General features: G+C 43.5%; 1 protein-coding gene across 5 annotated transcripts in view; it reads left to right on the top strand.

Annotated features, from left to right (window-relative positions):
* The window catches only part of SNX31 (sorting nexin 31), a 59,353-nt gene that overhangs the window by 3,531 nt on the left and 38,834 nt on the right, over positions 1–16,988 (top strand). For all 5 annotated transcript variants that reach the window (XM_059165910.1, XM_059165911.1, XM_059165913.1 and 2 more), the window contains exons 3-4: positions 6,958–7,072; positions 11,566–11,630. In XM_059165910.1, the coding sequence (XP_059021893.1) occupies positions 6,958–7,072; positions 11,566–11,630 (180 nt within the window). The remainder of the gene's footprint in view (positions 1–6,957; positions 7,073–11,565; positions 11,631–16,988) is intronic.

Here is a 16,988-nt window from a genome sequence, read left to right on the forward strand (position 1 = left end):
GAACATTAAAAAAAATGTCCTATTAGAAAAATAACATAAATTTTCCCAATTTTAGTGTTCAGTGTGGTGAATTTTGGTAAGTGTATACACTACTACCACCATAATCAGGATAAAGAAAATTTTGCCCTCTGAAAGTTCCCTTGTCCCCTTTGCCCTCGATCCTTTCCCTCCACTTCTTTTTTTTTTTTTTTTTTTAAGATTTTATTTATTCATTTGACAGACAGAGATACAAGTAGTCAGAGAGACAGGCAGAGAGAGAGAGAGAGAAGCAGGCTCCCTGCTGAGCAGAGAGCCCAATGTGGGGCTGGATCCCAGGACCCTGGGATCATGACCTGAGCAGAAGGCAGAGGCTTTAACCCACTGAGCCACCCAGGCGCCCTCTCCCTCTACTTCTGACCCCAGGCAACCAAGCTCTACTTTCTGTCTGAGTTCTGGGCCCAGGATTGTATCCGACTGCCCAGCCAGCCTCTGTGGGGTCCACAGTACGCTCATCAGCATGACTCCCATCTTGTATGTAGTCTGAGTAAGGTTGTCGGATTCAGCAAGTAAAAACACAGGCTCCCCAGTTCAATGTGAATTTCAGATAAACAGCCAAGAAGTTTTTAGGTAAGTAGATTCGTGCAGTATCTGGGACATACTTAACTGGGCATCCTGTGTTTTGTCTGGCAACCCTGAGTCTGAGAAAATCTAGAGGACTCCTCTCAGGCGCTTCTCAGCTAGATCTTACTCTTCTATTCCACTGGAGATTTGCAAATGGCTCAGAATTCTTAATCTGACTTACTACAAAATGCTTTTAAAGAGGAAACAATAAAAGGCCCCATCTGTGTGTGCGCTGGAGTACATTTCCTAGGAAGTTCTGTATCCTGATAGAACAAACATGTCATCTTAGAGAATTAACTGACTTATTTAAGAAATATTTACTAAGTTCTTATTAGATGGCATGCATTGTGGTATATTACATGCAGATGGAACTTCAGGACATGTGATTTTTTTTTTTTTTTAAGACCTTATTTGAGACAGAGAGTGTGTGTTTGAGAGAGAGAGCACAAGTCAGGGAGCGGGAGCAGGAGAGGGAGAAGCAGGCTCCCCGCTGAGCCACCCAGGTGCCCCATTTCAGTAGACTCTTAAATACTGAATTGTCACAGCCTGATGCCCAATGTGAGGTATAGAGTAGATATTAATACTTCATATTTGGGGATGCCTGGGAGGCTCAGGTCATGATCTCAGGGTCCCGGGATCAAGCCCCACATTGGGCTCCCTGCCCAGCAGAGAGTCTGCTTCCTCCTCTCTCTCTCTGATCCTCCTCCCCACTCTCTCAGTCTCAAATAAAAAAGTAAAAATAAAAATAATTACTAAAAAATACTTCATATTTATCTCAAATTTTTCAAAATCCAAAATAGAGATTTCTTTATGCAGCTTCCAACTATCTTACATCTCGTACTTAACATTTTTCCTCTGTCAGTAGAAACAACTTCATTTTAAAGAAACTGTTTAGAACTTAGGTGGCTATTTGCATCTCAAGCCTCACCTCCCCTGGGAAGTCCTCCTTGATTGCATGAGATGCCTTCCTCTGATTCCTGGGTCACTTCATGTTTAGACCTTGTCACATTCCTCCTTGTGTGTATATATTTGCCTTCCCCAGGTTATTTAGTTACAAAAGCTAAATATTTACAAGAAGGAATGAATGAAGGCTGTGGGTATGGTATACCCAGCATGGACTCCTTCTTTAGTAGATGCTCAACAGAGATTTGGTGAAGGAGAAAAAGAAAAAATGAGAGAGAAGGGAAAAGTAATGAAAATCTGCCATTCCTTAGTTTATAGGACCTTAGATCTCCCAAGCTTCAGGTTTCTGTGATTATAGTGTAGCTTTGATGTGAAGGTGGAAGGATGACATGTTGATGGTGGCAATGATCGTCTACTCCACGGGACTATTTTGAGGACCAAATGGAAGAATACGGAAGCTCCAGGCTAATGTTCTTTGGATGCCACAGATGCCACAGTCTGGATTGCTTTGTGCTGTGGTCCTTTATCTGGTGACTCTGGGGTTTTGATTCAAAGGGGCCCTAGAGAGGTGGGATGGATAAGTCAGCATTAGAAAGGACACTGTGTCTGTAATTCCACTTGTCCCAGGTCACCACTGTGGGGTAAGCGTGGGGGGCTGGGAGTGCATAAGGCAGGGAAAGAGAGGCTATTTTCCATTGGCCAGTAAAGTCCTCTTCATGTTAAAAAGCAGAACTGTCTGATGGAGAAATGCAGGAGATTGTGCTGGGATTAAAAATATATATTATCGGGACGCCTGGGTGGCTCAGTTGGTTAAGCAGCTGCCTTCGGCTCAGGTCATGATCCCAGCGTCCTGGGATCGAGTCCCGCATCGGGCTCCTTGCTCAGCAGGGAGCCTGCTTCTCCCTCTGCCTACCATTCTGTCCGCCTGTACTCGCTCTCTCTCCCTCTCTCTGACAAATAAATAAAATCTTAAAAAAAATATATATATATATATATTATCTAAACATGGCCTTTCAAAAACAAGCAAAAACCCCAAATAAACAATACATCGCATAATAAACAAAAGAGGTGTGCTTTCCTTTGGAGAACTTTGAAGAATCTTTAAAAAGAGTCTTTGGGCTACACTCAAATACCAGGCAATTCTTAGCATGCTGTTGGTTTTAATGGCGAAACTGTGTGCTGAGACCAGTAGAAAAGGTCATATTTTGCTGGAGTTGAAGAACTTGGGGAGTCAATGATTGATGTTTGGCAGACGTAACTACTCAGTTTATTATATGTTTATCTTCTGCCTTAAACCAGTATTAAAGAAAGGAGGGGAAAGATTCCTTGGGAAGTGAGCTCAGGTTGTAAAACCGGCTGGGAGAGTTTGGGCTGTGTTGGGTATTTGAACCTTAAGCCATGGTGACATTTCCCCTAGCTCTTGGACTTATGGTAGGGACTTCCCCAAGATGCTTTCCTGCCCATGGAAAACACAGATGGCTCTGGTGGCTCAAGGCTGCTGTGATTCAAACCAATTTGTGAACATCTTCGACATTTATGAACGCATGCCTAGGAAGACAGTTGCCTTCTAAAATCGCTTAATCCATGGATCAAGAAATAGTCACATGCAGAGAAGACCCTTTTCTGCTCCTATTTCATTGAGTTAACAGAGATGGGATACATAAATCCCAGGTTGTTTGAGCAGTCTTGCCTGGTTTGATGCTCCAACTGGGGTGTCTTTGGACAGTGTTTAACATAACACAAAAATTGCCTTGAATTAAAGAAAACTGTTGCTGTAACATTTTATGCTAACAGATTTAAGGGAGGAAAGGATGCAAACTTCAATGGCTCTAGGGGTCGGGTAGGTAATTGAAATGAGAGGCGGGTGCCAGGTGAAAGGCGATGGGGACTGGTGGAAACTCCTTAGGCCTCCTCTAAAGGGGATGATTACCCAAGGAATGTGAACCCAGTGATTCCAGAACCTCTGATTTTTCAAGAAGCCAGAGCATCAGGATTTTGTTGTTTTGTTTTGTTTTCAATAAACTTTATTTTGGTGGATCAGTTTTAGATTTACAGAATAATTGCAAAGACAGTACAGAGAGTTCCCATATATTCCCGCACCAAGTTTGCCCTGTTGTTTTCCATTAGTAGGGAACGTGTGTTACAGTTAATGAACCAATGTTAACACACTATGATGAACTATAGACCACAGTTCAGTTCTATTTCTTTAGTGTTAACCTGATGTCCTATGGCTGCCCCAGAATCCCATCTAGGACCCCACATTACATTTAGTTGTCTGCCTACTCTCCTCTTGACTGTGTCAATTTCACAGACTTTCATTGTTTTTAATAAGCTTTTTGAGGGGCGCTCATCAGTTATTTTGTGAGATGTCCCTTTGTTAGAATCTGAGATCTTTCACATGATCAGGCTGGCGTTATGGAAAACCACAGAGGTCCAGGTCGTCCTAATCACATCACAGAAGAGCATCTGCATTAACGTGACTTACCACTGTTGATGCCTCGATCACCTAGCGGAGGCTGTGTTTGTCAGGTTTGACCACCGTGAAGTTGCTCTTCTTTTCTCCCCTTCCCAAAGTGTACCCTATGGGAGGCAGTCACTCTGGGCAGTCCGCACTGTGAGGATGAATGCTCTGTGTCCTTGTGGAATGAGGATCGATAGAGATTATTCAGGATTCTTCACAGATTTTTCTCTTCTCTCCTACATATTTATTCAGTAATTGATAGCTGCATAGACTTCTGGATATTTACTTTAGACTTTGGGTTATACTTTGATACTGCTTTATTTTGTTATGTTAGCTGTTCCAGCTTCAACGGAAGCTCCTTCAAGTTTGCTCCTGGAACTTTTTCGCATGGGCCCACTGTTGCTTTTGTTGTTGTTGTTTTGAGCACTTTTTTGTTTTTTGGTGCTACAAGATGCCCCAGACGCCTCTTCTATATCTCCTGCATCAGTCCTAAAAATCAACTATTTTCTTCATGGAACCCTGGTTGCTTTAGTTGGGGAATGGTTAAGAGAAACCAAGATCTTGGACTAGGTATGTTCCTTGCTACTATGGTATTATCGCTTCAAGGTCCTCTCAGCTGACAGAGCAAGGAAATAGGTGTATACGTGTAGCTATAACTATCTTTATATGTAACCATCTGTGTTTATGTTAAGCTAAACATGAGTTCATATCGACATCTCCAAATATAATCCACCACCACATGGGTCATTCCAGCCTAGTCCCCTTGCTTTTGTAAAAACTCTCACTTCAGTAATGAAAAACCTGATTCCCATCACTTACCATATTACTTAACGTATTTTACCTATAGGCAGGCATTTACTAACTTTTCTAGCTCTTGGACCAGTGCTGTCCAATAGAACTTTCTGTGCTCATGGAAATGCTCTATGTTTGCTTTGTCCAGTTCAGTAGCAGCTTGCCACAAATACTGTTGAGTATTTGAAATGTGCCTAACAACTGAGGAACTGAATTTAAAATCTTATTTCATTTTAATTTATTTAAGTGTAAGTAGTCACAGGCGGCTAGTGGACATTCTATCGAATGGCATAGCTCTTGGCCATTGCAAAGATATTAGCTTTTCCTTGAGTGAGATAGGAAGCCAGAAGGATTTTGAGAAGCAATGGATTGATCTGGCTTACCTTTTTAGAAAGTTACCTTAGATTCTGTATTAAGAATAAACTGAAGGGGGCAAGGGCAGAAGCAGAAAGTTCTGTTGTGAAGCTGTTGGAGCAGTGAGGCAAAGAGACGACAGTGTTTTGGACCAGGATAATGACAGTGGGGGTGGAGAGAATTGGTAAGTTGTCGTGGTTTTTATTTTATTTTATTTGAAAGAGAGAGAGGGAGAGACAGAAAGCATGAAGAGGGGCAGGAGGCAGAGAGAGAAGGAGAAGCAGACCCCCTACTGAGCAGGGACCCCCCCCCCCCCATGTGGGGCTCCATCCTTGGACTCTGAGATCGTGACCTGAGCCAAAGGCAGACGCTTAACTGACTGAGCCACCCAGGGGTCCTGAGAGCTGGTAAGATTCTTGATGTATTTTAAAGCTAGAGCCTATGCAAGGTAAATATTCACCAGATACACACTGTATTTGTGACAAAGGCCATGGAATTAAAATTCCTGCCTGTTTGTTTCTCTTAAATATGTTCTCATTTCCTTTAAGCTACTGACTATGACAATATTAAGAGTTTTAGTCCTTCTCCCAAGCTAGGGGCGCCTGGGTGGCTCAGTGGATTAAGCCGCTGCCTTCTCCCAAGCTACCATGTTTAACCCTGATTTCTGGCTAGTTTTCTTTCTCATATTTTATTTTTCATTTATTTTTAAGATTTACTTATTTCAGAGAGGATAGGGAGGGACAGAGAGAGAGAGAGAATTTCCAGCAGCCTGAGTGTGGAACCTAACATGCGGCTCCATCTCCAACCCTGAGATCATGACCTGAGCCAAAGTCAAGAGTTAGAGGCTTAACCCATCCAGCCACCCAGGCGCCCCTTCTTTTTCTTACTTTAAAGAGAATGATGTCATGCCTTATCTTCAAGCTGCTACTGTAAGTGTAGGGCTGAAATGAAGGAAGATGCACTTTTGATCATCTAATTTAAAACATATTTTTGACATATCCACTATTTAGCTTGCATAAAAATAACTGCCACCTTGGTCTTATGTCAACATTTGGGTGGGTAGAAGCCTGGGAAGGGCCTCACTGGATTTCTACAGGGATCATATGTCAGTCTTATAGGAATTTTACAAGCCAGCACTGTCCTATAGAAATATAATGTGAGCCATATATGTAATTTAAAATTTTCTGGTAACCCAATTAAAAAGTGTGAAAAGAAACAGGTAAAATTAATTTTAATTAGTCGATCTAAAATATTACCATTTCAAATATAATCAGTATAAGGGGTTATTAGTGAAACATTTTACTTTTTTTCCCTCTGTACTAAGTTTGGCAGTCTGGAGTGTATTTCATACCGATGGCATATCTCAAGTCGGACTAGCCATATTCCCAGGGCTCATTAGCTCTAGCTAGGGGATACCTTATCAGATAGCATGCTGTAAACGTCTGTGATGTTCAGACTTGGTAGAGGTGGGATGGGGAATTAAATCCCTAACTATGCTCATTGGTATCACAGATACTATTGGAGAATGAGTTAAAGAAACATTGTATGGTATGAGTAGTGGGCACTCTTGCAAAAACAAATGAAAAATTAAAAGGTACCCCAAATCTACCAAACTCAGGCTCAAGAGGTCATTCTGTAGTATGTCTAACAGTATCCCCAGAAACCTATCTTGAAATAAACTTCTTGGGAAAACCAAAGCAACCCCTTTTCTTCCTTGTGGCCACCAGGAGGGGGTAGTTTTAAATTAAGTACTAGAATGAGACTTGCCTGAAGAGGGGATGCTTTGATGTCTCATCAACCTTGAATTGGGGGTTCTTTGCATTAACTGTGTGCTTTCTGCATTTCAGCTGAGGCGGGTCTTTGGAAATTGCCTGCCTCCCTTTCCACCAAAGTACTATCTTGCAATGACCACATCCATGGCTGATGAGAGGAGGGACCAGTTGGAACAGTATTTGCAGAATGGTAGGTATTTGCATTTTATGTTTACAGATTTATTGAGATACAGATTATAGACTGTAAAATTCACACATTTAAAGTGTGCAGTTCGGGGGCGCCTGGGTGGCTCAGTGGGTTAAAGCCTCTGCCTGCAGCTCAGGTCATGATCTCAGGGTCCTGAGATCAAGCCCCGCATCGGGCTTTCAGCTCAGTGGGGAGCCTGCTTCTCTCTCTCTCTCTCTCTCTCTCTGCTTGCCTCTCTGCCTACTTGAGATCTCTGTCTGTCAAATAAATAAATAAAATCTTAAAAAAAAAAATAAAGTGTGCAGTTTGGGGTACCTGGGTGGCTCAGTTGGTTAAGTATCTGCCTTTGGCTCAGGTCATGATCTAGGTCCTGGGATCGAGCCCCATGTCCAGCTCCCCGCTCAGTGGGGGACCCTGCTTCTGCCCCTCCCCCTGCATGCTTCTCTCACTTGCTGTCTCTTTCATATAAACAAATTAAATCTTTTTTTTTAAAAGTGTGCAATTCAATGGTTTTTAGCATATTTACAGAATTGTGCAACCGTCCACCATAATCTGAGAACATTTTTGTGACCCCAAAAGGAAACCTTGCACCTATTATCAGTCACTCCTTATTCCTCTCCCCCACATGCCTCTATCACCATCTATATTAATTTCTGTCTTACTAGATTTGCTTGTTCTGGACATTTTATATACATGGAACATACAAAATACGGCCTTTGTATTTGGTTTTAAAAATATTCTGCTTTCACATTTGCTTTTGGGTGCTGTATATTAGCATTGATTAAGAAGTCAAAGACCTATTCCCTGGATCAAGACTGAAATGGAGGGATGAGATAAACTGTCTTCCTGAAAGCTCTCAGGAAATATCAGAGATGCATTTCCATCTCTGTCCTTGCCAGGGAGCCTCCCAGGTCTGCTCTGACCCTGGTGAGGCTTGAAGTGTCCTAGTCCTTGCCCCTTGCTTGCATTCTGCAAATGTTGTGCACAGCACAACATGTGATTGGCAAAATCAACCATGCTCAGAAAGGGGTTTTGGGAGAAATAGCAAAATTGGCATTCAAGTATTTAAAGATTTTGAGAAGAGGCAATAGTAGGTACACGAAATATTTTAAAACTTGAACTGTCTCAAGAGTATACAATGAAAGGTACATTCCCTTCCAGGCCAAGTACCACCCCCCCCCCCCGCCCACCCCTAGGCCTCTAGAAGTAAACATCATGGCTTAAATATTCCTTGGAAACAATTTCTGTGTCTACTGGTGGGTATGCACATCCCTATTTGTTAAACACAAACTGGAATGTACTCTCTATGCTTTTTGGTACCTGACTCTTATTTTTATTTATTTATTTTTTTTTTGGTACCTGATTCTTAAAAACTTTATTCTGAAAGAATTTCTGTCTTACAAAACACGTGCAGAGATAATGCAAAGAATTTCTGTATAGTCTTCACCCAGATTTCCCAAATGCGAACATTTTATATTTGCTTTATCATCCTCTCAATTTCGTGGTATGTGTGTATTATATGTATATAACTTTTTGAGAGGCCTGGGTTACAGACATAAGCCACTTTCCCCTTAAATACTTCTGTGTGTATTCCCTAAGATCAAGGACATTCTCATTGACAACCTCAGTATAGTTATCAAAAGCAGACAATTAATACTGATATAATAATGTTATCTAATCTAGAGACCTTTGTCAAACTACACCAACTAACCTACTGATACCCTTCATACACAAGAAAAAAACGTTTTTTTCTTCTGTAAGTTGATTTTTCTCTCTTAAAAATCTGTGTTTTATAGACCATTCTAGATTAGCCATTATAGACTTTATTCATTACCTCTCATGGTGGCACTTGTTTCCTTAAAGATAGTCAATAAAAATTCTAGAAGTTATCTATTTCCCATTCATCTTTTGTAATGAAGAATATGACTCTTTTAGACCTGTTAGATAAGCCCTTTCAAACTCAAAAATGTAATATCTGTTGAATTTTTCTTCTCTCTTGGTTTGATATCTCATATCTGAGGGAAATAACTCCTTTAACTACTGGCCTTTCTGCAAATGATCACAGAGCCTACAGGATTGCTTTTCCAGGCCTGGCCTTTGTGCACAACATGGGGCTGTCTCCTGCCTCCTCTTCAGGCAAGGCAGAGCAAGGAGAGAGAAGAGCTTGGTGTTGGGGCTAAGACATGGGCTCTAGAGTCAGACCCAGAGTCAAATCCTAGCTTTGCATTTCACTGGCTGTATGACCTTGGGCAAGACATTTACCCTCTTTAAGCTTTAGTGTCTGTCTGTAAAATAGAGATAATATTTATCGTAGGGTTTGTTGTGAAGATTAAATGAATTAAAATATACGAAGTGCTTAGCAATGTACCTGGTTCTTAACAGTTGCACAGTAAGTACTAATTGGATGAACATTTTTTTTTTAAAGGTTTTATTTATTTATTTGACAGAGAGAGAGACAGAGATCACAAGCAGGCAGAGAGGCAGGCAGAGGCAGAGAGAGAAGCAGGCTCCCCGCTGAGCAAGGAGCCCGATGCGGGGCTCGATCCCAGGACCCTGATCATGACCTGAGCCGAAGGCAGCGGCTTAACCCACTGAGCCACCCAGGCGCCCCTGGATGAACATTTTTTTTAACAGCTTTCCCCATCTCCAAGAATCCATGCTAACAATTATGTTAATTTGCATATCTACCACATGGATTCCAGAAAATAAGACAGGGCTCCCCACATCCCCAAATCATCTCCCTTTAAAAAGAGGGAATACCTTGTACAAAAAGTTTCTTGTAATACTGGAGATCTTCTTTTCATTATTTTCTTTTGAAAAAATGTTGCATTGTTTGGGAAAGATACATCTTTTTTTTTTTTCTTTTAAGATCTTATTTATTTATTTGAGAGAGAGAGTGAAAGAGAGCATGAGAGGGGAAAAGGTCAGAGGGAGAAGTAGACTCCCCGTGAGGCTGGGAGCCTGAGGCTGGGAGCCTGATGTGGGACTCAATCCGAGGACTCCAGGATCATGACCTGAGCCAAAGGCAGCCACTTAACCAATTGAGCCACCCAGGTGCCACAGGGGAGATGCATCTTGAAATGACTTTGCCAGTGCTAGTTTTGAATGTTAGTAGAAGTGACAGTGAGGCAATCACTTGAAACAGCAACAAAGAAAGAAGGAAAGGAAAGGAAAAAGGGAAAGCAAGAAGGAAGGAGCGAGGTAAGGAAGGAAGGAAAGAAACAGAAAAAAGAAAAAGAAAGGGAGGGAGGGAGGAAGGAAGAAAGGAAGAGGCATGGCAGGGCTGGGGGGTGGAGGGGTAGGGGGGTGGGGAGGGCGGTGTGGGAAGGGAAGGGAAAGAGAAAGACATTTGCTATAGATTTAGTAAGCATGCAAGTTTGGTTAGACTGCAGGGTCCAGGAGAGGCCTTACAGGGAAAAGGGTAAGAAATGAGACAGCAGGGGCGCCTGGGTGGCTCAGTGGGTTGAGCCTCTGCCTTCAGCTCGGGTCATGATCTCAGGGTCCTGGGATCGAGCCCCGCATCAGGTTCTCTGCTCAGCGGGGAGTCTGCTTCCCCGCCCCACGCCTGCCTCTCTGCCTACTTGTGATCTCTCTCTCTGTGTCAAATAAATAAATAAAATCTGTAAAAAAAAAAAAAAAAAAAAAAAAAAAGAGACAGCAGGCTGGGGAGCACCTCCTGCAGGAGTTGGAACTTTTCACGGGAAAGCTTCTGCCCCTCTGCTCTGACCACAGCACCTGAATATTGGTATCTGAACTTTAAAAACTATGAAGGCGAATACTTTTACAGGTATAGAAGAATAGAAACCTTGAAATCGCTGACAGCCTTCTAATCACTTCTCTGGGGATAACCTCTTGAGAGCTCCTATCCCTAAGCAAGGTACTCGGAATCAGGGTTTCTTGGTTGATTTCAAATTTTCAAATTGAGAAATGTCTTGCCAAAGTAGGAGTTCAGGTCCAAGTTTGAAGATCTTTTTGCCTTTTCCCATTAATCCCATCCTCACTCTGGTATACAGCAGCAAGCTGTAGAGTGAGCGATACGGGGGTCTGTGAATAAAGTGGGACTCCTGGAACGGATATAATGGTTTCGTGTTGCTGTCGAGGCTGCCTAGAAGAGGCAATCTTTGTGGATTTGCATGTATTTGACAGGTCATAGCTCTGTTTCCCAAGGAGACAGGGGTGCTCCGGGAGGACCTTCAGGGCTCCCTAGAGGACAGAGAAATTTTTTTTTTTTAAGATTTTATTTATTTATTTGACAGAGAGATCACAGTAGGAGAGAGGAAGGGAAGAGATCACAGAGAGAGAGAGGAAGGGAAGCAGGCCCCCTGCTGAGCAGAGAGCCTGATGTGGGACTCGATCCCAGGACCCTGAGATCATGACCTGAGCCGAAGGCAGCGGCTTAACCCACTGAGCCACCCAGGCGCCCCGAGGACAGAGCAATTTAACAGAGAAGTCAACCCAGCCCCATGCTAATCTAACTCACCATCCATATTTTTCAGTAACTGTGGATCCAAACATGTTGAGAAGTGACATCTTCATTGACTTTCTAAAATTCGTACAGCTGGTAAGCATGCTCTTCTTTACTAAGATCATTTTGCTGCTGAACATGTCTCTTAATTACCATGTGTGTGTTTCTGGCCATTGACCTCACAATGGAGGAATTGGAGAATGCTTCCTATTTTAGCTTTTTTTTGGGGGGGGGGGAGGTTTAGATTCTAGAAGGAAAGTAAGCATGTCACTTGACCTTTGAACTTAATTAAGCAGATACTTTTTAATCCTGTAGTCTAAGCATCGTACATCTCAAAACTGACCATGGGGAAGAGAACCTTTTATTATTAAGGGCGCCACAACAATTCGGGGACCTCCTTCTGTAGCTGGGATCCAGTGTACCATAGTGAAGACATCGAGACAGCAGTAGGAGCTGGACCAACTGTTCCTTGTATATTCTCTGCTCCTGACTTTGTTGTAAGTGGATCACAGAGAAAATTCAGTGTGAACAGAATGGCAGAGCAACTCCCTTTCCTTTGTTGGTCTACAGAACCACTGGCCACTTGCCTGTAGAGGCTGGAAGTTTGCCCAGTAGGCTTGGTTAGCACACTGCTCATTCTCGTTGTACACGGGGAAACATTTTTATGCCTACAAGTATGTTCTTGACTGAATGGAAAGCTTTGCGAAGATTGAAGTCATAAGAATAACATGATTTTTTTAACTGGATCCCTAGCTAGGGGAGGAATGATACTTTGATGGGGTTTGTAAAAAATGGAAGCAAATTTCATTTATTCAGTGGTCAACCGTGTTGGTATAGTAACTGGTCCATTCAACCTGAGAAGTGACCCTGGAGTCTCCCATTGTGTCACCATTCATATTTTCAGCTGTATTTGATGGCTTAAAAAATACGTATTTTCTTTTTCTTAGAGTTTGTTGTTGAAGTGTTGTAAAATTCAAGAGGGTTGTAAAATTCAAATAGCACAGAAGGGCGTATGATTCCACCACCAACCTCCAGCAACCCTCTTCAGAGGCAGTAGTTTCCAGTTTATTTTTTTATTTTTTATTTATTTTAAGATTTTATTTATTTATTTGAATATATGTATATAGAGAGAGAGACAGAGAGAGAGAAAGCGCGCGCACGCGCATGCGCGGGAGCAAGCATGAGTTGGGGGGAGGGGCAGAGGGAGAGGGAGAGGGAGAAGCAGACTCCCTGCTGAGTAGGGAGCTTTTTGAGAGACTTGATCCCAGGACCCTGGGATAGTGACCTGAGCTGAAGGCAGACACTTAACTGACTGAGTCGCACAGGTGCCCCAGCTGTTTCCAGTTTAATGTGTGTTCTTTCTACACATTTCTGTGCATCCACATGCATTCATATCTATGCATATCCTTTCTGTTTTACAAATAAGCACATATTCCACACACTTACTGAAACTTTTTTTTTTAATTCTCATCTTGCAAATCCTACGCCAGTCCCCAGAGGTACAGTGGCCTCAGTTTTATTATCTTTTTTATGTACATTGTGGCTTTTCCATTTAGCACTTTTTCAAAAGCCATTCATGGGGTATCAGTGTCTTGGAGCTTTGAGTGTCTTTTCTTCTGATACTCTGAAAGATTTTTGCCTGGTTTTAGTTCTGTTAGTGTTTTACCTTACCTTGCTTTCCACAAGGTTTCCACTTTTGTAGTGGCTTCATTTTTCTCCTCTATGTCTTCCATCAACGTGGCCAGCTTTTCAACCTTTTTGTTATTGTACCTCTTTTTTGAGGCCTTCATCTCTTCTTTGAGGTCTTAGTTCAGAGAAGCTCTATTTTTATTAAGATATCTATCACTGGCATCTCCTTAGTGGCATGGTTGGAGAATATAGTTTTTACCCTAAGTTGGTAACGATTCCTCCTCCTTCCCGGCAGGAGTTTTGCCGAGGGCTCTGGCTATTTCTCCTCTGGCAGTCACTCAGCTTTGGAAGGGTCTGTGCTTCATGAGTCAGCTGACACTCAGTGTTGGCGAGGAGCTGGGATTGAGTCATTTGAATCTGTCCATTGTACTTCTGGATCTTACCTCTTGTTTCTGAGCACTTTCTCTAACATTCTGCCCAGAGCGCCGAGCAGTGTATCTAGCAGTGAAGCCATAACCACAGTTCCACACATCATGATCTAGCATTTTAAATCCTCTTTTTGGGTGCCAGGGTGGCTCAGTTGGTTGGGCATCTGCCTTCAGCTTGGGTCATGATCCCAAGGTCCTGGGATAGAGCCCCATGTTGGGCTCTCTGCTTGGTGAGCAGCCTGCTTCTCCCTCTGCCTGCCACTCCCCCGCCTGCTTGTGCTCTCTCTCTCCCTTTCAAACAAATAGATAAAATCTTTAAAAAAATAAAATAAAATAAACCCTCTCATTGACTAAGTAGTTTTAGGACCGGCTCAGTGTTTAAGAGTGCAAGGTAGAAGTGTGATGACCCAGGTTTCAATTTTGGCTGCCCAACTTTCCATTTGTATGGCCTGGGGGGCAATGTACCCAGCTTCTTTGTATCTCAGTCCCCCAGCTATAAAATAGGGGAATCATTCCTGCCTCACAGGGCTATTTTGAGGATTGAGTAAGCCTTTAGTATCTTTTAAAGCCCTTAAATATCATCCAGCAAACTAACACTTACGAAGTACTTGCTACCATTAACACTGGTCTTTTCTTCTCTTCCCAACCATGCTGAGAGATTGCTTTCTGCAAAGAGAGTGTGTCTGTACATTTTCTTTTTTCGGCCTCACCTGCCACCTGGTAGTGTCCAGTTGGCCTGTAGTTATATTCCCAGGCACGCTAGTCCCTGGGGATTAACTCCTTGCAGCCGGCTTCCCTGTGACTTGAGCTCCCTGGTACCTCCACCCTTCTGCTTCTCTCCTCCCCAGCCAGGTCTGATTTCAACTGCGCTGGGCAGCCCCTTTGAAAACCCAGTAGTGGTTCAGGCTCCAGACAATTTTCAACTTCTCCCAGGAGGATCTTCCTTCCGGTTGTTTTCTGTCTCCAAAAGAAGAGCAGGATGGATGGTTTATAAAGAAGCTTGATGATTTTGAAAAAGGAGTTTAAATCAGGAAGGTGGTTCCATCTCCCCTGCACCCCTGTCCTGCCTTATGCTGTCCTTTATCATTCACACATGGAGCAAATACCTAGTGAGTAGTGAATGCGCTCTGAGAGCCAGCACTGCTCTAGAGGTGGAGGAGACCCCAGCAAATAGCACCAAGTCCAGCTCACAGAGTTTACTGTCGTCTTGGGGAGACAGAAAAGTTACTGGGCAGGGCACTAAGTGTAATGAATACTGTGAGATGGGACCACACGCCATGATACAGGAGCACGCGCCATGATACAGGAGCGCGCACCATGAGATGGGACCGTGCATGGTGACGCAGGAGCCTGTGCTATGAGATGGGGCCATGCACCATGATGCAGAAGCACACATTGAGACGGGACCACGCACCATGATACAGCAGCGCACACTGTGAGACAGGACCGTGCACCATGATGCATGAGCACGCACTGAGATCGGACTGCGCACCGTTTCGCAGAAGCATGCACTGAGACGGGACCATGCACAGTGATACAGGAGTGCGCACCATGATGCAGGAGCACACGCTGCTGAGCCGGGACCACGCACTGTGGATGCAGGAGCACCTGCTGTGACCCGTGAGAAAAGGTCCAGGAGACACTGCCTTAGGATGAGTGTGTGTCTGGGGGACTTTCTAAAGGAAGTGACAACAAAGCTGGTATTGGAGATTTCTGGTGTGGGCAGGGGTATCAGATTATACTCTAGCTTTTTTCTTTCGGTTAGGGACAAAACACATAGTGTCTGGCCTTCTGGAAGCCTCAGGACTGATATTAGTAAAAGGGAAGCAGTAGCCACTTAGCAATGGGGGTGAGTCTACTCCAACTTCCAGGAATCCCTTCCACGACCACCTTGCAGGGCCAGAGGGATGTACTGGCGGTAAATAAATGCAGTAAATGCAGAAGAGGTCAGCCCACCGAGCTTGCAGATAGATTGCTTAGTGCAAGGCGCATGGGAGCCGGGAGAACTGGAATGAGCAGTGGTGATACGTGGATTTGCCAGACTGTGAAATGAGACTGAGGAACAGGGATTGGCCGTTTTGCCCAGGTCAGTATTCTACAGACCTGCATATTTGCACCTCTTCTGATAAGTGCTTGGCCTGCACTCAACAAGTGATTATTGCCAGGTAATCACAGGCTCCCAGGCCGGGCTCTTTGGGCTGAGCAGTACAAGAGTATCTTCTCTCTGGGCAAAAACACAGGACATGAGAAACCTGAATGCGTGCAAGTTTCCCACCAGCCCTCCGGAGGAAACCCTTTATCAAGGATGATCATATGCAAGTTGCAAAAACAAGAGGGGTTTCCTGCTGTGGGGTGATTTAACCTGGGCGAGGCCTGGTGCTTTATGTGCATTCTCTCCTTTATCCCGCATAACTTGTTGAAGGAGGTGCCATTAGGATCTCTTTTTCAGGTGAAGTAACTTGTCCAAGGGCACATATCTCATACATGAAAGAGCTGGGATCTGAACCCAACGAGCCTAGACCCAGAGGCCCTGCTCCATGGATGTTATGAGAAATTTCTAGAGTGATGGTAGCCCACCCAGCCCTGCCCCTAACCACACATCCCTTTTGTTTTGTGTCTCTAGACTCCCTTCATTTACGGTGCACGCTCTATGTTTTTCCCCTGTGATCGCCTTGGAGATAAAGGGATTTTTGAAAAGGTGAAATCAAAGTCTTTAGACCAAAGATTTTTTAATGTTCTTGATTCTTAAATTGTAGTATTCTATGGTCTGATGTGAACAACATGTTTGAGAAAAAGAAGACTGAGAAGGTGTTTGGAATAGCTTTGGTGCGCTTGGAAAGTTAGGAGCCACCTACTGACCTGGGAAGTCTAGTTCATTCTGGCTTTGCTTGGGGGATCTGAGAAGTGACTATTTCTTTACTTCCCCTTGAGAGTGTTTATCACATGCCTGTGTGATAAGACCTCCATAAGAGTCCCCAAACCATGGGGTTCAAAGAGCTTTGGAGTTGGTTTGGAGGGGGGACCCTGCTTCTCCTTCTCTCTCTGCAGCCCCCACCCCCGTTCGCTCACTCATGTGCTCACTCTCTCTTTCTCTCTCGCATAAATTTTAAAAATAAATTAATTAAAAGACTGGAAGCCAGGAGGCCATTGCAGGAGTCTGGGGGAAGAGATGTCAGTTGGGTCTAAGGTGCTGGTGGTGGAGAGGAAAAGTGGATGGATTCAAGAGCTAAGAGTGTAAGATGTAAAATACGCACAACTCAGAACTTGACTGGATAGGAATGTTAAAAAATATCTTCCTGACTCTTTTCTTGAATCCTTTATTTCTTACCTGTTGGCGCTCATTCTAATGAAAGGGACATGATTTCCTCCTCTTTCCTTCCACTAGCAATAATGCTAC

This window comes from Mustela lutreola, chromosome 3 (assembly GCF_030435805.1).
Source record: "Mustela lutreola isolate mMusLut2 chromosome 3, mMusLut2.pri, whole genome shotgun sequence".
Classification (NCBI taxonomy): domain Eukaryota; kingdom Metazoa; phylum Chordata; class Mammalia; order Carnivora; family Mustelidae; genus Mustela; species Mustela lutreola.